Below are 26,060 nucleotides of genomic sequence, written 5' to 3'. Positions count from 1 at the left end.
GTCGATTTCCCTTTAAAGTGAATGTACCAGTTAGGTAGTGATTTTTAATTTTTTTAACTACCTTGTTGGCACCAGCGAGGACATCCCAGTGGCACTGTCTATTTTTTTTAAGCACCGTCCTCCATCAGAATAAAGTCTGACTGCGCCACCGAGGGTAGGGGACATCATTAAACTGGAATCGCCAGGCTTGCCTACAGTGTATAGAGCGCGTCGGCGCACACAAAGAAACCTGGTTGGCATTTTGAACAATGGACCCTGCGCCGACAAGGTAGTGGGGGGGGGAATCACTATTCCAATTAGTACATACGCTTAAAGGAAAAAAAAAATTTTTACATTTATTTATTGGGTGGCAGCAGTAAGGGGTGACACAGCCCCTCTGCTTCCACCGATGGTTGTGGTGGGAACTGCAGGGCCCTGCCCTTGATATAGCTAGCCCCACTGCATGTAGATAATAAAGGCCCTATTCCACGGAACTTTTTGGAACGATTATCGTTCATAAAATCGTTCAAACGACCGCTCGTTAACAATATTCGTTCTGTGGAATAGCTGTAAACGAGTGAACGACAACAGCGAAATTGTCGTTGAGTCGTTCACTATTTTTTTTCAACATGTCGAAAAAAATCGTTGGTCTTTCAACAATAATTTGCTAATCTTTTTGTTGAATAAAAAATCTTTCAGTCGTTCTTGAAATGTCTACCTACATTTCCCCACGTTTAAAACGACCATGTAACGATGTAACGACCGCAAAAAAATCCTTACACTACAGATATCGTTCACGTTTCCACTCATATTATGTGTTATCGTTCGCTTACAAAAATCATTGCTCGTTAATGAGCGGTCGTTGGAGCGAGTCTATGAACGATAATCGTTCCATGAAATAGGGCTATAAGTCTCCCCTGGTGTCTATATAATACAAGTTAGCATTGGAACAGACATTAGGGCAGCACCCTGTAGCAGAGATAACAGTCAGCCACTGCTCACTATGCTACACTGTCCTGCGGTTGCTGTGCTATTTATGCCAGTTTATTGTGTCCGTGTATATCTTGTATGAACAGGTGTCCATTCAGGCAAGCCCCAGGTACTGGCCCTATTGGGACTTTTTTCGGACCCAGGCATTGTGGTCTATCAATATATCTCATTTACAAGTGGTCCTTAAAGTACTTTTACATTAGACTGCAGAAAGGGGTTAAAGGAGTTTTCCAACCACATGGCGACATGTCTAGAATGTGACTTCACTTTCTGAACAGACGAGATATCCCGCCCCCAATCCTATGAATAAATCAATGGTAATCAATTGGCTTTTACACACCTTATTCTCGATAACAGAAGTGATGCGTGTGTCATTCTTATAGGTGTAGACGATGACGTTTTCACATCCGTCCATGGGTTTGGCATCCCCTTTGAGAACGGCCGATTTGCACAGCACCTTCTGCAAGAGGCGACTGCTGGATTCCAGACTGACGGCTTTCAGCTTGGGCTTAGTCTTCTCAGCATAGACATCAATGAGAAAAGGACAGGCCTTGTGGGGGAAAAAAATAACACTGGTATAACGCATATATCTTATAAAATTGATCCCCCTCCTGTGAGGAGTGCATGACTATGGACATCTGAAATAAGAAGAATAGACCAGTCATTAATGGACTCCATCCACTCATGTCAATAGCCGCCATATAACACTACACTGGCAGTTCCCATAAGAGAATCATGTAAATGTGGTTTGCAGCCCAGTTTCATTGAAATGAATGGAGGGTAAATTGTAATACCACACACAGCCTGAGGACAGTGGTGGTGCTGTTTTTCTAAGAAAGTAGATGTGTTTTTCTAATCCTGGATAACCCCTTTAAAGGCCTGGTCACATGCACATAAGTACTGCACCTCTGTCATTTCCAATGCTTTGTTATAGCCCATGGATTGAAGCGTCAACCACAGATCAGTGGGGTCTCCTTCTCGGTCATTGGCCTCCATTAGATTGAGCTCCATGAAGCCTTTTCTGGTTAACTCGTTCTTCTTTGTTTCAAAGTTCTCTGTTTATAACACAATGTATATAAATGAACATGAAAGTAGAAGGCTATGATCACAAACACTGCTCTCTTACAAGGCTGGAAATTATAGTTTCACAGTTGTAGAGCTGCAGTTAGTGACCTGCATTCTGGTAAAGGAGTGGTCTGCAGATACTGTGGCATAAAGGAGACAGGCTGTTATATAATGGCTGCTCCCATATAGTTATAACCTACATTAAACCAGAGTCACTGAGTACATACAATATATTACTTATCCTGTAATGATCCTGAGTTACATCCTGTATTATACTCCAGAGCTGCACTCACTTTACTGCTGGTGGGGTCACTGTGTACATACATTACATTACATATCCTGTACTGATCCTGAGTTACATCCTGTATTATACTCCAGAGCTGCACTCACTATACTGCTGGTGGGCTCACTGTGTACATACATTACATTATTTATCCTGTACTGATCCTGAGTTACATCCTGTATTAGGCTAGGTTCACACAACATATCTTTTCATAATAGTACGGCCATTGTTGCAATCGGCAACAATGGCTGTACTTTTTACGAAAAGATATGTTGCCTTGTCTTCTATGGAATCCTATCCGGAGTGTATAGACATAGTATACACTCCGTCTGGGATCTCTCGTGGCACTGTGGAAAACTGACATGACAGTTTTCTGCGCCCGCTATTTAGTGAATAGCGGCCACAGAAAACCCTGTCAGTGCACACTGTGGTGTGCTCACTTCATAGTGTGCAGTGGGGAGTACTGATGTGGGCGCACCCGCATCAGAACTCTGCGGCTGAAAAGATCATCTGGCCGATACTGCAGTAACAGCCGGTCTCTTATGCAGTCTGAGCATAGCCTTATGCTGCAGAGCTGCACCCACTATTCTGCTGGTGGTGTCACTGTGTACAGACATTACATTACTGATCCTGAGTTACATCCTGTATTATACCCCAGAGCTGCACTCATTATTCTGCTGGTGGGGACACTGTGTACATACATTATATTACTTATCCTGTACTGATCCTGAGTTACATCCTGTATTATACTCCAGAGCTGCACTCACTATTCTGCTGGTCGGGTCACTGTGTACATACATTACATTACTTATCCTGTACTGATCCTGAGTTACATCCTGTATTATACTTCAGAGCTGCACTCACTATTCTGCTGGGGGGGTCACTGTGTACATACATTACATTACTGATCCTGAGTTACATCCTGTATTATACTCCAGAGCTGCACTCACTATTCTGCTGGTGGGGTCACTGTGTACATACCGTACATTACACTACTTATCCTGTACATCCATCACATTACTGATCCTGTACTGATCCTGAGTTACATCCTGTATTATACTCCAGAGCTGTAATCACTATTCTGCTGGTGGGGTCACTGTGTACATGCATCACATTACTTATCCTGTACTCATCTTGAGTTACATCCTGTATTATACTCCAGAGCTGCATTCACTATTCTGCTGGTGCAGCCTCTTTTTACACAGATAATATTTTATGATAGTGAAAGCTACGGATAGATTTCAGCCGCTCATCTCCAGCATCTTTCCCATCATTTTAGCCGCATACTTCCGACGAGCGGTGGAATTAATAACAAGTAAATGATGTTACGTTTTCCTCCACAACGTCCAAGGAAAGAGCGGGGCTGTTAGCGGGTGATATTAAGGTCATATGATAATAAATGCTAGCCGCGCGTGGCCTTTATGCCAGAGGCTTTTTTTCACCATCTTGCTGAAAGGTTAAAAGAAAAGTAATTCAGTTCTAATGCATTCTTAATAGAAACCATAAAAATGCAAATGTTTGGCTGAGAATTAGTGGCGGTTTTACGGCCGGTGATACGCTCTGGATTATCGGCAGGATAGCGCCACATATTTAAATCTGTTCCAAATTATCTCCCAATAACACACTTTTTCCCGTTAAACAACTGTATTAAGTGACTTCATTAATATAAAAGGAGACAACTGCTGGCAAGATGGAGACGACGCACGCAACATACCAAATAAAACAGCAGCGCACCTTTACAAACCTCCCAGGCGTCGTCATCGCACTTCTCACCGCTGCTCCGCAACTCAAAGAAATTATATTCCTCCAGGCTCAGGAACCCGTTCCCGTCTAAATCAATGATGTCAAAGACGTCTGACAGAGCCGATCTGAAATGTGGGCAGAGGGGGAAGATGGGAAGACGTTAGTCTGCGATACCATAAAGGGAGCTCCAGGAGACTGCTGCTTAAAGGGAAAGTCCATCCTCTTTCTATAGTGCTGTCTATTGCTTTCTGTTATCAGCCACTTCTGCACAGTTCTGTTCTTTACTGAGAAGATGTCTGCTTCAGGGTAGCTGCCTATAGGTGGCACTAGAGAGAAATGCATAGGGAGAGATTTATAAAACATGGTGTAAGGTGAAACTGGCTCAGTTGCCCCTAGTAACCAATCAGATTCCACCTTTCATTCCTTACAGACTCTTTGGAAAATGAAAGGTGGAATCTGATTGGTTGCTAGGGGCAACTGAGCCAGTTTCACTTTACACCATGTTTGATAAATCTCTCCCATAGTTTCCTTTCTTCTTAAAGGGAACCGATCAGCATGATTGTGCCGATATGGTTCCCAGCAGCACAGTATAGAGCTATTGTGCAGCTCGCGGAGCACACCAGCCATGGTTGCAGCAAAGGGGAAAAAGATGTTTTATTATGCCGTGTAAGGTCGGTAGAGGGGCGGCAACTAGTCATCTGGGCAGGGAGCCACTAACGGGCCTCTGCCTGTCAATCAGAGAGCCGTGACTAGTCTGCACAGATGACTAGTTGTCAGCCCTCTCCCGACCTCGTGCAATGTAATAAAACATCTTTTTCCCCTTTGTAAAATTACTGCTGCAGATGCGGCCGGTAGCTTTGGGGTATAAGTACACTGATCTCTCATTGAGATCTATGCTGCATAAATATGCAGCATAGATTGAGGAGATTGACACATTGATTGCTTCCGGCTGCTGCAGCCGGAAGCAATTGAGTGCCGAGCCGGGATCAGCGCCATTACGGCGCTGACCCCGGACACAGTAAGATGTGTGGATTGCTCCATTCACCCCACTAGACACCAGGGATGGCTGCATTCAAGTAATCGGATGCAGCTGTCAACTCTGACAGCTGCATCCGTTTACTTTATTAGCGGGCACAGCGATCAGACTGTGCCCGCTAATAGCCACGGTCCCAGGCTACGAGCAGCACCCAGGACCGCAGTGGTTTAGAGCGAGGCTGTCCCGCGGCCCCACTCTGAACACATGGAGGCGGCCCTGGACGTACGGGTACGTCCAGGGTCGCCTAAGGGTTAAAAAAAAGGATCAAAACGGATGCACACAAAGGCACAAAAACAGATTGCAAAAACGTAGTGTGAACCCAGCCTAAGCTGCATTACAAAGGAAAAAATTTGTAATTTATTGTCCGTTTTTTTTAGCCTGTGCTACATTGTAGTGCATATACTATATATATTTGATGGTTTGATAAATAACACTAAAAAAACCAACAAAACTGCCTTGTTTGATATCTATAATCTCATATCTAATCCATATGTATATGCACATAATAATCCTTTAAAGAAGCAGTCCACATAATTTTTTTTATTTGTCCCTAGCAGCAGGTGGCACATATACTCACCAATGATGATCGGTGTCCCACCGCGCAGCCTTATTCCAGTCCTGCAGCGCTGCTCCAGTCCGGCGCGGTGATGTCACACGGCTCTTCTGACCCCTCTTCTTTATGCAGCTTTATGAGAGCGCTGTCATAGAGATGCATTGGAGACCCTGACTTCTGACCTCCTTAGCTGCAGGCCAGTCAGTGGAGAGCTCACATGAGCACCCGTGGGATTTGGATAATGTTGCAGGACTGTACTGAAGCTGCGCCATGGACACCGATCATCATTGGTAAGTATATACACCAGCGTGCAACAGGGGGGATAAATAAAGAAATGTGGACTGCTTCTTCAAGTGATAATTTAAAAAACAATGCACATAACTTTTCTTATGTCTACTTGTATCATGTACAGACTGGCAGCAGGCAATACTTTATGGTAGCAAAGGATGCAAATTACCTCTCCTCCAGCGCCACCTAGAGGTAAACAAGAGCTATGCTCAAAACACATTGGCAGGAAGCACATTGGCCCCGATTTACTAAGATTGTGTTTCTCAAGAACCCTACACCTCAGGGGGTTAAGTTTCACAAACCGACAGATTTATTAATGTGTCCTATTGCCTTTAGTAAATCTGGCAGGTTTTACAAATGACAAAACTAAAACCCGGCCATCTGGCTGCACTAGAAATGGCTGATATTCAGAATGGAAAACCTGTTATAAAAAAACAAAGTTTGTATAATAAATATGTTGGTTATGACGGGTTTTCAAAGGGACACGCCCACTTTTAGTTTTAAAAGTACAAAATGACGGGTGTGTTGGTTTTTAGAGATTTTTGTGGTGCACGGTGTTAGCAAATATGGCGAAACAAGAAAATGACAGGGAAAGGCTGGTAAAAATGAAAATTTTCTGACAGAACAACATTAGTCAATCAGCCCCATTATTACCTTTAGATCATCATGTTTGTAACATGCGCTTTTAACACAATTTGTGTAAATCCCTTTAGTTTACTGAAGCGTTGGAAATCGTATTTGTAAATAGCTATCCAATATTAGAATGTTTGAATACAGGGTTAGCAAAAATAAAAGGTTTCCACCATGTCCCCCCTTTCCCTTCTTTCCTCCAGACTATACAGATTTAGACCCTTAAGTCTTTCCTGATATGTTTTATGCCTCACACCCTCCACCATTTTTGTAGCCGTCTTTAGACCTGTTCTATTTATCAATATCTTTTTGTAGGTGAGGTCTCCAGAACTGGGCACAGTATTCCAGATGTGATGTCACTAGAGCTCTATACAGCGGGATCAAAATCTTCCTACTTTCTTTCTACTAATAGCTATACAGCCCAGCATACCATTATATATACAGTCCAGCATACCATTATATATATACAGCCCAGCTATATATATATATATATATATACACACACACCCCAGCATACCATTATATATATACACTCACCGGCCACTTTATTAGGTACACCATGTTAGTAACGGGTTGGCCTTCAGAACTGCCTTTTGCCTTCAGAACTGCCTCAATTCTTGGTGGCATAGATACAACAAGATGCTGGAAGCTTCCTCAGAGATTTTGGTCCATACTGACATGATGGCATCACACAGTTGCCGCAGATTTGTCGGCTGCACATCCATGATGCGAATCTCCCGTTCCACCACATCCCAAAGATGCTCTATTGGATTGAGATCTGGTGACTGTGGAGGCCATTTGAGTAGAGTGAACTCATTGTCATGTTCAAGAAACCAGTCTGAGATGATTCTAGCTTTATGACATGACGCATTATCCTGCTGAAAGTAGCCATCAGATGTTGGGTACATTGTGGTCATAAAGGGATGGACATGGTCAGCAACAATAATCAGGTAGGCTGTGGCGTTGCAACGATGCTCAATTGGTACCAAGGGGCCCAAAGAGTGCCAAGAAAATATTCCCCACACCATGACACCACCACCACCAGCCTGAACCATTGATACAAGGCAGGATGGATCCATGCTTTCATGTTGTTGACGCCAAATTCTGACCCTACCATCCGAATGTCGCAGCAGAAATCGAGACTCATCAGACCAGGCAACGTTTTTCCAATCTTCTACTGTCCAATTTCGATGAGCTTGTGCAAATTGTAGCCTCAGTTTCCTGTTCTTAGCTGAAAGGAGTGGCACCCGGTGTGGTCTTCTGCTGCTGTAGCCCATCTGCCTCAAAGTTCAACGTAATGTGCGTTCAGAGATGCTCTTCTGCCTACCTTGGTTGTAACGGTTGGCTATTTGAGTCACTGTTGCCTTTCTATCAGCTCGAACCAGTCTGCTCATTCTCCTCTGACCTCTGGCATCAACAAGGCATTTCCGCCCACAGAACTGCCGCTCGCTGGATGTTTTTTCTTTTTCGGACCATTCTCTGTAAACCTTAGAGATGGTTGTGCGTGAAAATCCCAGTAGATCAGCAGTTTCTGAAATACTCAGACCAGCCCTTCTGGCACCAACAACCATGCCACGTTCAAAGGCACTCAAATCACCTTTCTTCCCCATACTGATGCTCGGTTTGAACTGCAGGAGATTGTCTTGACCATGTCTACATGCCTAAATGCACTGAGTTGCCGCCATGTGATTGGCTGATTAGAAATTAAGTGGTAACGTGCAGTTGGACAGGTGTACCTAATAAAGTGGCCGGTGAGTGTGTGTATATATATATATATATATATATATATATATATACACATACACATACATATATACACTCACCAACCGTTACAACCAAGGTAGGCAGAAGAGAATCTCTGAACGCACAGCACGTCGAACTTTGAGGCAGATGGGCTACAGCAGCAGAAGACCACACCGGGTGCCACTCCTTTCAGCTAAGAACAGGAAACTGAGGTTACAATTTGCACAAGCTCATCGAAATTGGACAGTAGAAGATTGGAAAAACGCTGCCTGGTCTGATGAGTCTCGATTTCTGCTGCGACATTCGGATGGTAGGGTCAGAATTTGGCGTCAACAACATGAAAGCATGGATCCATCCTGCCTTGTATCAACGGTTCAGACTGGAGGTGGTGGTGTCATGGTGTGGGGAATATTTTCTTGGCACTCTTTGGGCCCCTTGGTACCAATTGAGCATCGTTGCAACGCCACAGCCTACCTGAGTATTGTTGCTGACCATGTCCATCCCTTTATGACCACAATGTACCCAACATCTGATGGCTACTTTCAGCAGGATAATGCGCCATGTCATAAAGCTAGAATCATCTCAGACTGGTTTCTTGAACATGACATTGAGTTCACTGTACTCAAATGGCCTCCACAGTCACCAGATCTCAATCCAATAGAGCATCTTTGGGATGTGGTGGAACGGGAGATTCGCATCATGGATGTGCAGCCGACAAATCTGCGGCAACTGTGTGATGCCATCATGTCAATATGGACCAAAATCTCTGAGGAATGCTTCCAGCACCTTGTTGAATCTATGCCACGAAGAATTGAGGCGGTACTGAAGGCAAAAGGGGGTCCAACCCGTTACTAGCATGGTGTACCTAATAAAGTGGCCGGTGAGTGTATATATACAGCCCAGCATTCAACTGCTGATATGATACTTGGATAAAGGATTCTAGATTCCGTCTGCCTAAGTGCATTATTTTACATCTGCAAACATTGAAATGCAGTTTCCATTGTTTGGCCCACTTATCTAGTAAAGCCAAATCATTTTCTATATTACTGACACTTCCAGGACTATCAACCCTATAACACACTTTTGTGTCATCAACAACCAGACAAACCTTACCCACCAAACCTCCTTCTATGTCTCTTACAAACTAACTCTAGGGAGTCCTGGCTGCATCCAACTTCTTCAGCCATCAGTAATCAAATGCTTCACGCTTGGGTTCGGATGGACCTGAGCATTTCTCTACAGTTAACATATTTCATTTAAGGCCAGTTTAGGTCAAGACTTGCAGCCATACTACACTGTACATTGATTGCAACCATAAACATGAACACAGCCTGCGCCAGATGCTTTAAAGAAGGCAACAAGAAGGCAAAACTATGCGGCCTGAACTAAAAATGTGCTGTCGCTCGTGATGCACGACCCCCATCATGTTTTGATAAATGAAAACACATTGTGACGCTACATTTCTTTTGTTAATAATAAATGCACAGGGGCTTGGCACTTGGCTGACATCACTCATGGCGTCCTTCCCTCCGCTGTCATCTCAGCCATTAAAGAAAAAAAAAAGTAAGAAAAAGGGAGGGATAAAATACTGAACCAAAGGATCACTTTATAATGAATCTTTTTATTACGGAACAATAGCGTGACTCTGATCATTGGCACCTGGAGCCTCAGACTTACCTAAACTCGGCTGTCAGCTGTAAATCCTCATTGGCGTCTCTATAAACCAGCCGGGCTTCTTTGGCAACTTGCTTCTTATTCTTTTTCAGTCGACAGCCTGTAGTAAATGGTATAAGAGTGTAGGAGCCAGCCCCGAGTTCACCTTTCCAGATGTAGGACTGTGGACAATAAATTTAGCTGATGAAGACATTAAAGAGGTAAGGGGATGTGGTTCTCTATGGTGGTCCATCCTGATCTCATGTCTAATATTGCAGCACAGCATCATATACATTAGGGATGTCAAACTCAGGCCCTCCAGCTGTTGCAAAACTACAAGTCCCATCATGCCTGTACAGTCAAAGCTTTAGCTTTGGCTGTCCATGCATGATGGGAATTGCAGTTTTAAAACAGCGGGAGGGCCTGAGTTTGACACGTCTGATATACATGTACACAAGAATGGGGGGCTCAGTGCATTATTCTCAGAATTTTTTCTAAGTAATTGATGGGGGCCCCAGAGGTCAGCCACCCCCAAGATCAACAATCAATAGGTAATACATTGTAGCAATATATTATGTAATATGCTGTGGAGGGATATCTCCTAAAAACTAGCGTTTCCAGTCAAATCTTAGTCTGATGACCAGGCAAGTGATGGATGCCCTGTGTAAAAAGCTTGGTATTCCAGCATATTGGAGAACCTGTGTAACTCTAGATCCAAGTTTAATAATGGAGAGGTAAAACCTTTTTGGTGGCATAAATGGATTCAGAAAGGAAATTTTTAGAGATGAGTGATGAGCATGCTCGAGTCCATCCGAACCCGAACTTTCGGCATTTGATTAGCGGTGGCTGCTGAACTTGGATAAAGCTCTAAGGCTATGTGGAAAACATGGATATAGTCATTGGCTGTATCCATGTTTTCCAGATTTATTCAAGTTCAGCAGCCACCACTAATCAAATGCCGAACGTTCGGGTTCGGATCGACACGAAACTGAACCCGGTTCGCTCATCTCTAGTAATTTTATTGGTTAGGGTCTGAGTGTTCAGACCCTAAACTATCAGTAGAGCGGGCAGGGAAACAACTGCACAGCCACGCACACCTCTCCCCGCTCTGTGTCTGAGACCTAAATGATCCCATAGACTTACATTAGAGTTTTATCTAGGCCACAAGACACAGAGCTGAGAACGGACTTCTCATTCTCCTGATCAGTCGCTTCCCAACCGATCAAATCTTTTCATACTGTATGTCTCTCTGACATTAAGATGTGCTGATGGGGGGGAATAACAAGCTTGATTATATCTCAATTAATCGGGTGGCCCTTTGTTTTTATCAAATATTTTTATTCAGTTTTGCAAAAAAAAAAATAAGGCCGAAGGCCCGACCGGGGCTCTAGCGGGAGGTCGGGCGGCTTTCAGCCCGGCATGGGGGGGGGGGGGGAGCGCTGGGGGGGGGGACAGGTTCCCTTTAAAACTTTGGGCCGCACATGCCAAAGGATCCAATTAGCCGATGAGCAAGCATTTTCTTGTTCGCCAGGTGAATGCCGGTCCTTTTACAAAGGCCATTTAAAGGGAACAAACTTTGCCAGGAATTTTTAGCCTGTGTAAGAGGGGCTTTACCCAACATCATCAGCCTGGGTACAGTATACACATTTTATAGTCAGCCCCTCATGGCAGGTTTGGATTGGTAATAAGCAGTCTCTTACCTCCTTGTTGCGCAGCTCTGTGAAGGAGACAATCTGAGGTTCTCCTTTCCCATCAGTCTCCTTCAGGATGAACAGAGCTGTGTCCACAGACATCCAAGGGGAGGATTTCCCTACAAAAAAGAAGAGCTCCTTAAAGAAATGCAAACCCACAACATGTATAACAAACAATATAAAACCATGATCCATTTCACTTCATTATATTCTCTACTTCATCTGATCACTTACAAGATCTCAGCTTTCTATAAGTGAATAGAACTAATTGTATTTTACATTAAAGGCCTCCATACACGTAAGTGAAGAGTCAGTGCAGCTGGATGAAGGCCTCCTGAGGGCTGCTGTCACACTAGGCAGATTTGATCCATGAAAAGAAGTGGATCCAGCACAGAGTAGAAGTATAGGTCCTTCCTTTAGATTTCCCAGTCCTTTTGAATCCATTCTTAGGGCCCTATTACACAGAAGAATAATATGCCAAATCAGGTCGAATTAGCAGATTATCACTCCGTGTAATAAAGACAACGATCAGCTGTTGACAACAATCATCGGCTGATCATGTCTTTTGGTCCAGACCTAAAATCATCGTCCGCTGACTGCACATCACTGCGTCTGAATCTGTAAAGAAAATAATACACTGTATAAATTACACCTCCTTGCTCCCCGGCAAAGGACTGCTGCGGACAGTGATTGGCTCTGAAATTGTACAAGTGGCTGCGGGAATTGTGGAGGAGCCAGGAGGACACCGAGGCGCATGAAGAGGTAATGTATACCTTGCAGTGTAATAGGCTCAGTAAACAAACACTGATCTAGCAGACTAAAGTGATTAGGTCATGTAATGTGGTCCTTAGTTTTGGCCCAGGAACGGCAGTGGTAGTTTTAAAAAAAAAATGCTGTGTGAGATAGCAGCCTAAAGGCCCTATTACACGATTATCAGCAATATTCGGCCGATAAGGCTAATACTCGTAATAGACAGAAACGATGTTCGTTGCAGTCAGCTGATCGTTGCAGTCGTTTGTCTTTCAACATGTTGAAACACAAATGACTCGTATAGCAATGATCTGCTGCCATCGCTCCATAGAATAGGAGCTGCGGTAGCAGACCGCTGCTATATGCTATGGGCTGCCCGGGCGATCAGCGATCACCCGGGCAGCCCCTCCCACAGCTCCCCCCGGACTTACCCACTCGCTACCGCCGTGTGTAGTAGCGGCGGCAGCAAGCGGGGAACAAGGAGCACACAAGTGCTGACAGCGCTCATTTGCTCCTCCAGTCGCCCTGTGGAATAGGGGCTTAACTGTTCCCTGACAGATGATTTTAGGAGTAAGAAGGGTTAAGCATGTTGGATTTTAATTGATCCTTTTGTTCTTGAAGAGATAAGCTGCCTCCAGTGGATTCTAGCAACAAGTGACTCCCCACAACCTGGGCTGAGCGGAACATACATGTGTATAAGGGATCAGGAAATCTATCATCTATCATCTAGCTAAAGCTTTGGCTGTCCAGGCATGATGGCACCTTTAGTTTTGCAACAACTGGAGGGCCTGAGTTTGACATCCCTGATCTAGGTGGTACACTTTCAATAACTGTCGGTCAAATGTTCTCCCCCCAATACATGAGGTCTCATGTGTTCTTTATTGACCGGGGGGGGGGGGGGGGGGGGAGATTTGTTAGCTGCAGTCAGGCAGCAATATAGCGCCGGTTTAGCTCTCCGAGATAAAGATGGAGAAAGGGGTCAAGTGTGATAGAGGAATCACCGCCTTACCTCTATCTCTACTGACATAATCAGTCAGAGTCTTGGGAGACCCTCATACACTTTATACTGACAGCTGAACCTGCCAAAACCATTGTATTACATTATATGCTCAACAGATGGCAAAATCTTGATGTGAACAACCACTTAATAACTTCTGGTCAATGCAACAGCATGAAAATACTGTGGTGCTGTCACACTCTAGAAGCAATGTTTGTATCCCTGGAAGAGCTCTAGGGGGCAGCATATCCCCAGTTTCCAGCTCATACAGCAGCACGTACCTTCAGCTTTGCTCAGATTTAAGGGCTTGATTGTCATATACACTATAGATTTTGAGGTCAGCTGCAGCCTGTAGTGATGGCTCACTATGCCGTTCTCTTCCAGGAAGAAGCAACCTTTTGAGCGGGTGCAAGGCCAGTCCTAAAAATGACAAGAAGAAAGATATAATATACTTACATCTATTTAAAAAATGGAAATGACAAAATATCTATTGTATAGTTACAATGCAGAACCCATACGCTATTAACTGTCTACTCTAGGTAGCAGTCAAGTATGACGTGACTTGGGAAATAGCCAGGCCAGGTCTCTATCCACAGACAGCTGTTTTGCGGTATTTTCTCCTTATCAGCGTGTTGAAGCATTCTGGTTAGTGGGTATAAAGCCTCTTGGAAGGTGGTATATTTTCATATAACTGTTATAAAATTTAGTTATACAACGGCCGTGACTATTAAGAAAAGATATGTTACCTTGCCGTGTATGGGATCCCGGCCAGAGTGTATACACATAGTATACACTCCGTCCGGGACCCCTTTGCCGAAACGACCGGTCTCTTACAGAATGTGAACATAGCCTAATGCAGGCATATAGGCTTTAGTGCACTACAAGAAACCTGTTTGAGCCATTTGCATAGAACCTGTATATAGTCCCAAATAAAGATTATTAGACTGTCCTCTCAGCAAGCAGAGATGGTGCAGGCTTTAGCTGCCCATGTGATGCTGTACTAATGCATCATGGGATTGATAGTAGATTAGAAAGGGAGAGAACATGGTCTGTAACCTTCATTCTCTCCCTTTTAAATCTACAGTCAAACTTATTATTTTAATGAACAGTTATCAAATCCATTATAATTTATCATCAGTAACTGAAGGGGATTTCTGTCTCCATCCTGTGGAGAGCTTGTGTGGAACAGTCCATGGTGGGTCACCATACAGGAGGCTCTGCTGGCTGAGATGGTGACCTCAGTCAGAGCACAGAAGGGCATGTATCTTCCATGGGAAAGGGGGGGGGTCACATGACCCAGGGACAGTAACCATAATGAAATGTATGGATGCACCTGGGATAAAACAGGTGACACTAAAGGAATAGTGGTGGCGATTGTTCATTACATAAAAATCCAGGAGTGCTTCTTTGAAAAGAGGGAATTCAAATCGTGTAAAACGAAGGTATATCACTGTATGATCAATAAAGGGCAGACCTCTGGGTCCAAAACAATTGTGAGAATGTACTGGTGCAGTCCTCTCCCTGCACAGCGGGACTCCAGGCCACCTTATTGTGCAGGAAAGTAAAGCCAGACCCATTCACTTGAACGGAGGGGTGCTGCAGTTCCCTCATACAGAGGTTGACGGAGTTTCACTGTACAGGGAAAAACTGAGATTGGGACGCAGCACTACATCAGTACTAAGGCCCTAACCTCTCTGACCTCTGAATACCGGCTTTCACACAGGTCCCACTGTGTAATCCTTTGTCCTTTGCTCTCTGCTGGCGACTAATCTCCCCCCTCCCCTCTCAATAGATTACACAGGGCCCGACTGATGTAAAAGAGTTGAGATTTCCTGATAATGAGCAGTGAATGAGAGAGAGGAGGGAAGGAGGAACCTGGGGAAAGTATTTTTGAATGCAGATATGGCATATTTGCCTAATAAACCTAATTACAAAGTTTCTTAAAATTGCCTGGACTATTGATTTCTGCAAAAAAAAAAAAAAAATTAAACAGCAGTGACACTTTAATTTCCAGGGTCTGTCAGGAGGTCTGACCCCTGCTTATCAGGAGTAACACTTAAGGGCAGGCTGCAGATTTTATGCTATGTACATCAATATGAATAAATAGCTAGAACATAGAACGTTTGAACATACCCTTAAACTGGCTCCTTTTTTTTGGACACAAGAACCGATAATAAAAGATGACCAGCGGACCCCATGTCCCAGGAAGGCTCCTAGTGACCCCTCTGATGTGCCAATTGTGAAAGGACCTGCTCAATGACCGTATCCTTCCGTAGTAGAACTTGTATCCACGTCTTATAAACCAATACATTTTATTCTCATGTACAAACAGTCCATAAATATAAGAAATAAATGGCGCATTATAGACAGGTTTTGTTAGGTCTGTAATGGCAGAAATATGGAGCCCGTTTTTTTAGGTGAGAGGTGTCTACCTGGACTCATAGCTCAGCGTGCCAGGAAATAGCCGCCCATTGACCTGTAATGCAGGGAAAATGTAAGTGTCAGGCCGGATACGATTTACAGGTGGTCAGGGTGGAGAGAAAAACCAGGAGTTGTTATTGGAAATGAGAACACGCCCCGGGAGAGCTGTGACTGCCGCATTTTCGGCCTGCGTTCTACAATCATTTTATGTGCCTCATACGCTTCCCAGGGGCCCTATAGAGCGGGGTCCGGGCAATTTGCCCTTTATGGTTTTGATATCTGCAGCTATTATTTCAGGTTGCGGGAAAAGAAAAAATAAAATAAAAACAGAGACCCTAGTAAAGTACGAGTGAAGTAAAGGACTGCGACGGACCGCTGATCAATAATAACACTCTACAAATATTGACTCTGGGAAGGGAATCTGATGCGTCCCCCACAGGAGAGGCCGCGCCGGTGATTTATCAGAGTGGCCAAAAGGCGCCTCCTAAATGAAAATCAATGGTGGTTTATAGAAAAGTGGGGGGGGGGGGGGGGGCAGGAGGTTATCAAGGTGCCTTGTACCTCAACTGTACAACATGGCTTCCGCACATGCATCAATTAACCCTTGCCATTCTACCAATGGACGGTACCTGCTACAGGCTTATGTGACATAAGTTACTTATGAGCATATGTCCCACCCTATAAACCAACCTCTGAGACTGTGTGATGAGCCTAAGGGCCCTATTACACGGAGCGATAATCGGCCAAATCAGCGATTATCGCTCTGTATAATAGAGACAATGATCAGCCAATCAAACGAATATCGGCTGATCGTTTTTTTAGGCCCAGACCTAAAATCATCAACCGCTGACTGGGCATCACTACGTGTAATAGTGATGTGCAGCTGGCGACTGATGATACAAAAAACAGCTTTTACATTATCCATCCAGGCTCCCGGTCTCCTGCGCTCTGCATGCTTCCTCCCCGGTCCCGCATGCTGCAGATTCAGAGCAGCCAGTCTCTGTTGACAGGCCGCTTAGCCAATCACTGGCCACGGCAGCCCTTGCTAAACGATTATGGGGCCATGTAAGAGGCCCAGTAAACAAGCGCTGATCTAGCAGATTGATCAGGCCGCCATCAGCCCGTGTAATAGCACCCTGTAGAGAGGAAGGACCATGCAGGGCAGGGTAGTGTAATCCTAGTAAATGACATGAGAGATTTTACCAAGACAGTAACTTAAGTTCTGGATTAAGGCTATGTTCACACGCTGTACGTGACATAGGAGAAGGTTAGGTAGGTAAGGTTAGTGATATAGGAGAAGGTTTGGTAGGTAAGGATAGTGACATAGGAGAAGGTTTGGTAGTTAAGGATAGTGACATAGGAGAAGGTTAGGTAGGTAAGGTTAGTGATATAGGAGAAGGTTTGGTAGGTAAGGATAGTGACATAGGAGAAGGTTAGGTAGGTAAGGATAGTGACATAGGAGAAGGTTTATGTATATGCAAAGAGAAAAAAATAACACAAACGGCGCTGCATGTGCAGGTCAAAACAAACTTTGGAGAAACATGCATGTGTGTGCAAATGCACGCTCACCTGAGTGGGTCGTACACAATTAGGCACGACTCTAATAAGCGCTCTGGATCAACAGGAGATGCTGCCTTCCACCTTCCGATTCTTCAAAGTGGATCCTCGTTGTCAATCACAAAAGTGGTAAAAGTAAGAGGTTGGTGGGATTTGTCTGGCGCAAACACCCCTTTTGGCGTTCCAAAAGGGGTGTTTGCGCCAGACGAATCCCACCAACCTCTTCCTTTTACCACTATTGTGATAGGAGAAGGTTTGGTAGGTAAGAATAGTAACAGGAGAAGGATTGGTAGGTAAGGATAGTGATATAGGAGAAGGTTTGGTAGGTAAGGATAGTGACATAGGAGAAGGTTAGGTAGGTAAGGTTAGTGACATAGAAGGTTTGGTAGGTAAGGATAGTGATATAAGAGAAGGTTTGGTAGGTAAGAATAGTGATATAGGAGAAGATTTGGTAAGTAAGGTTAGTGACATAGGAGAAGGGTTGTGGTAAGGTTAGTGACATAGGAGAAGGTTAGGTGGTAAGGTTAGTGATTTACGAGAAAGTTTGGTAGGTAAGGATAGTGCCATAGGAGAAGGTTTGGTAGGTAAGGTTAGTGACATAGAAGGTTTGGTAGGTAAGGATAGTGACATAGGAGAAGGTTTGGTAGGTAAGGATAGTGACATAGGAGAAGGTTTGGTAGGTAAGGTTAGTGACATAGGAGAAGGTTTGGTAGGTAAGGATAGTGATATAGGAGAAGGTTTGGTAGGTAAGGTTAGTGACATAGGAGAAGGTTTGGTAGGTAAGGATAGTGACATAGGAGAAGGTTTGGTAGGTAAGGATAGTGACATAGGAGAAGGTTTGGTAGGTAAGGTCAGTGACATAGGAGAAGGTTTGGTAGGTAAGGATAGAGACATAGGATAATGTTTGGTAGGTAAGGATAGTGACATAGGAGAAAGTTTGGTACCCCTTTAATGTATATACATGCGCATATGTTCACATGGAAAAAGAAAAAAAAAAAAAAGCTCCATAGCCTGTGCATGAGATTTGTAAAGTCTCATCTACATACATGTTACTGTAATGTATTGTGGATTTTCTATGTGTAAGGTTCCTCTTACATGGCCCGATACACGGTTGTGTATCAGCAAGATCGGAACTCGTATGTAGTTCCTATATAACACACCCTAAATCGCACTGCCGGCCCCCATGAACAATCTCAATATCAACCATGCAGGCATTTAAATACAGGCCTATAATGATAATTTTACCAGCCGCACAAAAGATCACATCATCGGACAAAGTGGTGCATGCTCGGTAGCCTTTCTACATGGGCCGATTATCAGGTGAATGAGCTTTACTAGGAATACTCATTATTGATAACTGGTCTGTGTAAAACAAACTGTGTAAACTTACCTAAAATCCTCCCCAAAATCAAAGGACAATAGGTGAGGACTATAAATCCATTAACACGTAGCAGAAAAATTTAAAGACTTTTGAATCTGCAGTATAACAATTATATCAGGGATTGGTTGTAAGACAAAGAGTAAAAATCTGCACCAAAATCAATATAATCGGAGTCAATATCTGTATGCAACCATGTGGATTTCAGGACATATATTCAGTAGAGTCTGCATCATGTGGACCTGACTGAACGAGACCCCAGCCATCAGTGTATGTGTAACATACAATAAGTGAACCATATAAAAAAAGCTTCTAGTAATGCAAACTTTGGCCCCTGGGTGTAATATAAATGTAACATATAGCGGAGTGGCTCTCCGTGCTGTAAAGATTAATCCATTGTGGGATTTAAAGAAAAGGCAGCAACATAGAAGTCATGTCATATACAATAATTATGGCCCATTGTCCCTTGTTATTGCCCCCTGTTGCCCCACCGACCTATCAGTTACCATGACGATGTGTATCCAAGTGAATGGGTCAGTGGGTGAGATGCAATCCTATGAACTGAAAAACATATGTTACCTAGGACATTGCAGGATGGAAACAGCCACTGAGCAATTTACTCAATAGCAGCAATGGAAGTGGTGATGATGATGATGATGATGATGATGATGAAGAGGAGGAGCTGCTTTGTTCTTACTGATGGCGACATTTAGGGCAATTTAAAATTAAATCATTTAGATTGTTAATAAGAACAACCCATATGACCTTTGTATACTATATGAATGAAAGAATATACATCATCATAAGCAATGGTTAATATAATAAAACCTGCAACAAATATAAACCTACCATCACCACTGGGGGCGCTATATATCCCACAATGAGTATCCATGTCAAAATCTAGCACGCACTATACATTTTCAGCTGCACTGATGTAGATTTAGATGGTTGTATGGTTGACAATGCAGTTTGCCTTTTCATACAATGGGTCACAGTTTGGTGGCAAAATTGGATGGGACTTGATCACTGAATTCACAATGGAATCTATCTAAAAGTTCATTTTGTGCACAGGGCTTTATGAGAACTACAGCATAGGTGATACGTGTATGGCTAATGGAACTCCCAGTAATTACTGGGAGGCTTTAAATGGAAAGGACGGCCAAGCAGTGTGTTGTGCAGCTCCATCCAAGTCTATGGATCTGATGGACGGAGCTGAGTACTGCACTTAGCTGATTCTATCAGCCCCATAGACAGCACAACAACGTTGATGCATAATATCCAGTGGGGTAAGGGCCCTATTACACCAAATGATTATCAGCTGTTCCTGGCTGATTAACGGCCGTTCCGGCTGCCTTTAGTCCAGATAAGATTTTACATAACAGATTTACAGGCTGTGAATAGTTTTTGTATGGAAACTGATCTGCATTGTGGATTATACATTCATAAATCTATAGTAATCTATTGCACATAAGAGTGTGCTGAATAGAATAATGTACAATGCTGGGCTATATCATGGCATCCAATGGGCGACATATGCTGCTTTGTACCTATATAGTGACAAATGATGGAGGAATCTGTCACTGGTATACGTCAGCAAATCCGCCCGACGTACTCCTCCACAATACACTATGTAATCAGATTCATAGAGGTGACGTTATTTATGATAAGTTGCACAATTCTGGGAATTGTATATCGGATGCTTACCTGCAGATCACTGGGTTCCATGTTTCTGGAAATCTTGAGGGGCCCCACATTAATCACAGTGGACGCTGTCCCTTTGTAGTTTCGGCCTGATGATGGGCGCAAGGATTTACTTTCCACTATAGAAATATAAAAGAATTATTCTTTATTGTAACCCAGACAATACATTATACACTGTAAATATATTAGTGGCGCCATCTCAACCAATAAAGCTCTCTGATAGATGCTAGGACAGGTGAGGCCTAGACGCTTACTTTGTCCAATACCCATGTTTTCCCTGCATCTCTATTTCTTATTGGCTGCCATGTATAAGCACATGACCTTACTGCATGTACTGGTTATTACTATTAAAGACAGGACACTGACTACTGAGCGTTAATAAAGGGGGACCCTGTTTATATGACACATGCAGACCTGTAGATGCAGGCACTGGTTAGTGACTGGTTCACCCACCTCTACCTGCACTGCCCAAATTATAAAGATGGCCGGACCATTTTAACAATTAAACACTTTTGCCCTCTGCCTTTTTGTTTCAAAACCCCTCCTAATAGTCTGTAAGCTGTTGCGAGCAGGGCCCTCAATCCTCATGTATGGATAATATGTGTATCTCTGTAATGTCTATTTTTGTCTATGTATGTACCCACAGAATTGTAAAGTGCTGTGGAATCTGTTGGCGCTATATAAATAAAATTATTATTATTATTATTATTATTATATGATCCTGTACCTTTCCGTGGAGTTGTGTCACCATCATTAAACCTCTGATTGCGTGGGGACGCAGAACGTTCCGGAGACGTTTCAATCTGGCTCCCAAACTGCTGGCGTTTGGCCCGGCTGTTCGTTTCCATTCTCTCCATTGTCGTCTTGGCACATTGGTCACATGTGCTGAAGAAAGCGTTACAGAACTGTACAGAAAAGGTGCAAACGTCACTATAAATTATAACAAAGATCTGAGCATGCTCCAGATCTGATCATCTGCATACCTGCATAACATATCCAAATTTTTTAATAAATATCTTTAAGTGGGCACTTTCAATTTGAAAAATGTTTGGCTCGGGGCCTGAGTAAAGTATAAAGCCCACCGATTACTTAGCTAGAGGGAATACCCCTTCAATTATATAACACGTTACGTATCAAGTTAGTTACATATGCCAACATGTGTGGTATAACAATAACTTGTGTCTCTAGCACTTACCTTATTATAATCTAATTTGCCACCACTATTAACATCAGCCAGGCGGAGAATGGCGCTCACCTCCTCTGGAGACATCTTCTCTCCTTTCTGTAAACCATAATAGAGGTTTTTAATCTTGGTGTAGTCAAATATAGAAGAGGCAATAGGTAGACAAGAAATAGAGATGAGAGACATGGAAAGATGTAAAGAGACTCAGACAAAAAAAATAGATTTGACATAAATAGATACTGTACATCTAAGATAGATAGATAGATAGATAGATAGATAGATAGATAGATATGATATAGATAGATAGAATATATGTAGATAGATAAATAGATAGATAGATAGATAGATAGATAGATAGATAGAAACAGGAAGAAGCCGCACATCCAAAGGTTCATGAAGCAGGTGCTGTACAGAGTCAGTCCCCTGGCTCGGGGATCCCCAAAAGTATGTAAAGATGTTCCGCAGCACACCAGCATACGTATAAAAGGTGATTTATTCCAAAAAAATACAGAGAAGTACAAAAGATGCGACGTTTCGACCTCCTCACGAGATCATTATCAAGCCTTGATAATGATCTCGTGAGGAGGTCGAAACGTCGCATCTTTTGTACTTCTCTGTATTTTTTTGGAATAAATCACCTTTTATACGTATGCTGGTGTGCTGCGGAACATCTTTACATAGATAGATAGATAGATAGATAGAATATATGTAGATAGATAGATAGATAGATAGAATATATGTAGATAGATAGATAGATAGATAGATAGATAGATAGATAAAATATATGTAGATAGATAGATAGATAGATAGATAGATAGATAGATAGATAGATAGATATCAGTATGGAAGTGTTTGGTGCACATACAGTGGTGAAGATCTTGGTGAAGTCATCATGGAGGATATATCCTTTGTTAGCAGGGTCAAGCTTCCGGAAGGCTTTCAGGAGGTCAGCTTTTGCGACAGCTTTCTCTTTTTTCACAATGGTACAGAAGTCATCAAAGTTGAGTTCCTTGGTCTTTGCAGTCCAGTACCTGCTAAGGGTTCGTTTAGATGGGTTACGTCCAGCCTGTTGGAGAACTGCAGAGAGGAAGAAAATGTAAAGAAACGGTTGAATGAACTGATCCACTTGATTTTATATCAGCAAATATCAAAGATCAATTTGGGGAATTTCCTACATCAATATAAATAAGGTCTCTTATGTTTCTGTATGTCCCATTCACCATAGCAGGGAATGACTTTGAATGGTTGTGTTACTTATGTTGTAACAACATAGATCCCAACAACCCTGCTATTAGGATCAGTTTGGACCGCTATCAAACACTTACAGCATATCTAATTCCTCTAAAAGGAAGACCCCTTTTGGGAAAATGTAAGCGGCCATGTTTAACAAAGCCAGCCTACATGCTGGTTGACTCTTGTCAACCAGTGAAGACGCTCCGGAGTACCCATCTTAAGGTCACGGCTCCTTGAAACACATTTGGTCACGTGACCCCCGCTCGCTGTAACGTTATAGCCTGTGAATTAGACCGCAGGAAAATTATTTTCATTCCTGCTCATTTATCTCCTGGGAACATGTTCCCAGATCCAGGGACGGTTAACCCCTTAAGCTCCGGCACAAAGCCCCGCTTCTCTTGCGGCCCGAGGAGGGCTTAATCATCATATAATGACGGGAAATATTTGGTATTCTGGCGGCCTGTTCTCCGCGACCTTGACACCGGCGCTCGTATAATAATAATTGGTCAATTGCTTAAGTGGCTCGTGGAAAGAGATGAAAGACATAACAAGCCGAAAGGAGATAACATTTGTTCTCAGCACTACTATTTTTGAAGCTGGATTATGAGAAACCTGCCATTAGCTGCTGGGGAAAAAAAATCTTTTGCCATAATGTTGAAAGCCTTCATTAGGCTAAGCACATCTGCTGAATGTGACCGCCTGTTAAACTAGCCGTGGCGTAATTAGGATATCACGACTGAAAAAATCCAACGTGTCATCAGGATTTATCTCTCTATCAACATAGCAGAACGCTGGCGATTAACCCCCGCCGTGCCGCCTCCTGGCTGCTGCATTGTGCTGTACAGTCCTGCAGGGGCCACAGCGACAACAGGAAGCGATGCAAACAGTGCCTAGCACTCACCTATAGGGTTACATTTCTACATGCAGCTCATTTCTCCTAACCAATGAATATAATGCTGCAATGGGAATGACAGGGTTGAGGTATTTCAAATCAGCCAGCAAAGATGCAAAATAGCCTTACTGTCTATTCATGTAAACATTTTATATTGACAAAATTTCAATACATTTTTATATATTTAAAAAAAAGAAGATGCAAAATATACACTCTCATTCACAAAAAAAAAATACAGCACAGTGATTGGCTGAGAAGACAGCTCCTTTGCGCTTATAGGGAAACCATTAGCAGGTTTGTCCGTACAATATCTTACTGTAGCCACTTACCTCCCCTTTCTGGTGCCACTTTTGTTTTATTAGTATGACCCGCCATTTTTTATAAAGCCCCATACCTCAGCCCTCCAATGCACTGTTATGCTGCCTCCTATGTTCACTCCTACTTACGCATACTATGTATTCAGCTATACATAAGCAGGCCGGTCTCTTTACTGTGCATGCACAGTAACTGCAGCCCATCTCCGTACAGGCGCTGTTCCTGTACATGCGCGGTAAGAAGACCGGCCTGCTTATGTATAGCTGAATACATAGTATGCATAAGGAGGAGTGAACATAGGAGGCAGCAGAACAATTTATTTGGGGGGGGGGGGGCAAGGAAGGCCCACAGTGCACCAAAAGAACTCATTTACATATTTCTTTCTGAGAGAATTTATCGAAAAAGGCGGGACATACAAATACAGTGGTGCCTTGTATAATTATTATAATAATTATACAATAATTCGTTCCGGGGCCGTGCTTGTAATCCAAATCCACTCTTACACCAAAGCTAATTTTCTCATAAGAAATCATTGAAATGCAGACAATTGGTTCCACACCCCAAAAATAATGATTTTATATTCTGAATAACATGTAAAACAAATGAAACAAACATCAAGAAACAGCTGAATATGTGATATTATAAGTTACTGTACAGTATAGCAATCAGCATGTGGAGTATAATGTATAGTAAGTGCATAACCCTGAAAAACAGCAGCAGTTTGTAGATACAGGATGGAACTTCAGATCCCCATAATGCAGTTGTGTAGTACAACAGGCTAGAATATAGACGCAGGGCTGCTGTCAGAGGTCTGTGTGGTCACATGACAGCAATGGGGAAGGAGGGTGTGTTCCGCATGGACCAATCAGGAAGGGAGAATTACAGAGCTGTGCAGGAGGACAGTGACAGAAACTTTATATACAGCAGTGTAAATGGTGAAGTGTAAGGGTACTATTACACGGAACGATAATCAGCCGAATCGGCCCGATCCGGCCGATTATCGTTCCGTGTAATAAACACAACGATCAGCCGATGATCGTTGTCATTGGCTGATCGTTGATATAGGTTCAGACCTATAATTGTCGGCCACCGACCACGCACCGCTACGTGTAATAGCGGTGCACGGCCAGCGGCTAACGATTTGCAAAAGAATACATTACCTATCCATAGTCCAGGGCTCCTCCTGCTCCTCTTCTCCCCGGGTCCGGCGCACTGCAGCTTCACAGCGGCCTGTCTTAACTGATGGCCGCTCAGCCAATCACAGGCCAGGACCGCCGCGGCCAGTGATTGGCTGAGTGGCCTGTTAGCTAAGACAGACCGATCTGAAGCTGCAGCGCGCAGGACCCGGGGAGAAGAGGAGCAGGAGGAGCCCTGAACCCGGCATAGGTAATGTATACCAGTTTAGCAAGGGCTGAAAGGACATTGGTAACAATGTCCCTGCAGACCTTGTTAAACGATTATCGGGCCGTGTAATAGGCCCTGTAAACGAGCGCCGATCTAGCCGATCGGCGCTTGTTTACATTTATTATCGGGCCCCTATCGGCCCGTCTAATAGTACACTAAATGGAGGCAGATTATAGCAGCAGTGTGTATAGCTGAGTGTAAGTGCAGGCACATTATAGCAGAAATGGAGAGGAAGGTAAACACAAGAGAGGACAGAGTCTGCAGGAAGGAATGCGCAGGGTATAGGGTGAGCACAGTATAGCAGCACTTTCTGTCCAGGGAGAGAGGGGATAGAGCTATGGAGACATTACCTCTAAAGTCCTGTCCCCTGATGTAAGCCCCAGCCTGAAGTGGATCTGCTATGATTTTAAAGGTGAGGGAGACTTCCTGGGTCAAAGTACAAGTCAGACTATGCCCCTCCTCCACTTCCTGTCCCACCCAGTACAGGGAGCTCTTAAACCAAAGCAATGCTCTTAAACCAAGTCAAAATTTTGAAAAACTGTGAGCTCTTCTTGGAAAACGTTCTCAATCTAAGT

At 43.4% G+C, this 26,060-nt stretch overlaps 1 protein-coding gene across 3 annotated transcripts in view; it reads right to left on the bottom strand.

Annotated features, from left to right (window-relative positions):
* Positions 1–26,060, bottom strand: part of EFCAB7 (EF-hand calcium binding domain 7) — a 36,205-nt gene that overhangs the window by 5,113 nt on the left and 5,032 nt on the right. For all 3 annotated transcript variants that reach the window (XM_069981369.1, XM_069981370.1, XM_069981372.1), the window contains exons 3-12: positions 22,507–22,718; positions 21,654–21,740; positions 21,186–21,363; positions 20,462–20,577; positions 13,683–13,821; positions 11,664–11,773; positions 9,988–10,145; positions 4,052–4,185; positions 1,876–2,024; positions 1,310–1,519 (exon numbers count right to left, since the gene is read on the bottom strand). In XM_069981369.1, coding sequence (XP_069837470.1) covers positions 1,310–1,519; positions 1,876–2,024; positions 4,052–4,185; positions 9,988–10,145; positions 11,664–11,773; positions 13,683–13,821; positions 20,462–20,577; positions 21,186–21,363; positions 21,654–21,740; positions 22,507–22,718 — 1,493 coding nt within the window. The remainder of the gene's footprint in view (positions 1–1,309; positions 1,520–1,875; positions 2,025–4,051; positions 4,186–9,987; positions 10,146–11,663; positions 11,774–13,682; positions 13,822–20,461; positions 20,578–21,185; positions 21,364–21,653; positions 21,741–22,506; positions 22,719–26,060) is intronic.

Source organism: Dendropsophus ebraccatus, chromosome 8 (genome assembly GCF_027789765.1).
Source record: "Dendropsophus ebraccatus isolate aDenEbr1 chromosome 8, aDenEbr1.pat, whole genome shotgun sequence".
Classification (NCBI taxonomy): domain Eukaryota; kingdom Metazoa; phylum Chordata; class Amphibia; order Anura; family Hylidae; genus Dendropsophus; species Dendropsophus ebraccatus.
The sequence above is the reverse complement of the archived record's forward strand: the minus strand, read 5'-3'. Positions and strand labels throughout refer to the sequence as shown.